Below are 384 nucleotides of genomic sequence, written 5' to 3'. Positions count from 1 at the left end.
CAATCCTGTAACTAAGATCGTTATCCACTCCCTCAATATGGATAGCCAATCTATTTGTTTTACAAATTGAAGACTCTTCTCCTCCCATCTTTTTATCTATAACCTCCAGAAATCCTTCTTTTTTTTTCTTTTGACAAACACAAATCTCGTATCATATCATGAAGCCGGCATGACTTAAATCTATTATATAGCGGCAACTTGTCTGTTTCCACTTCAACCATACACGTATTTGCTAGCTCGAATAAATACCGTTCTGCCACATCTCTCAAACTTTCTCCTCTTCCCTTATCTTCGGAACAAATCATACCTTCAGCCATCCATAGTAAATATAGTTTTTCTATATCTATTTCTTCATCTTCTTTAAAACAAGCCAAATACAAAAAA

At 34.6% G+C, this 384-nt stretch overlaps 1 protein-coding gene across 1 annotated transcript in view; it reads right to left on the bottom strand.

The window, feature by feature from the left end:
- The window catches only part of LOC110011434 (disease resistance RPP8-like protein 3), a 3,275-nt gene that overhangs the window by 1,101 nt on the left and 1,790 nt on the right, over nt 1–384 (bottom strand). Inside the window, 2 exon segments of the mRNA XM_020691506.1 lie at nt 104–130; nt 132–379. Of these exon segments, the coding sequence (XP_020547165.1) occupies nt 104–130; nt 132–379 (275 nt within the window).

Source organism: Sesamum indicum, unplaced genomic scaffold (assembly GCF_000512975.1).
Source record: "Sesamum indicum cultivar Zhongzhi No. 13 unplaced genomic scaffold, S_indicum_v1.0 scaffold00260, whole genome shotgun sequence".
Lineage (NCBI taxonomy): Eukaryota > Viridiplantae > Streptophyta > Magnoliopsida > Lamiales > Pedaliaceae > Sesamum > Sesamum indicum.
Note: the sequence above shows the minus strand (reverse complement) of the source record. Positions and strands in the feature narration are given on the sequence as shown.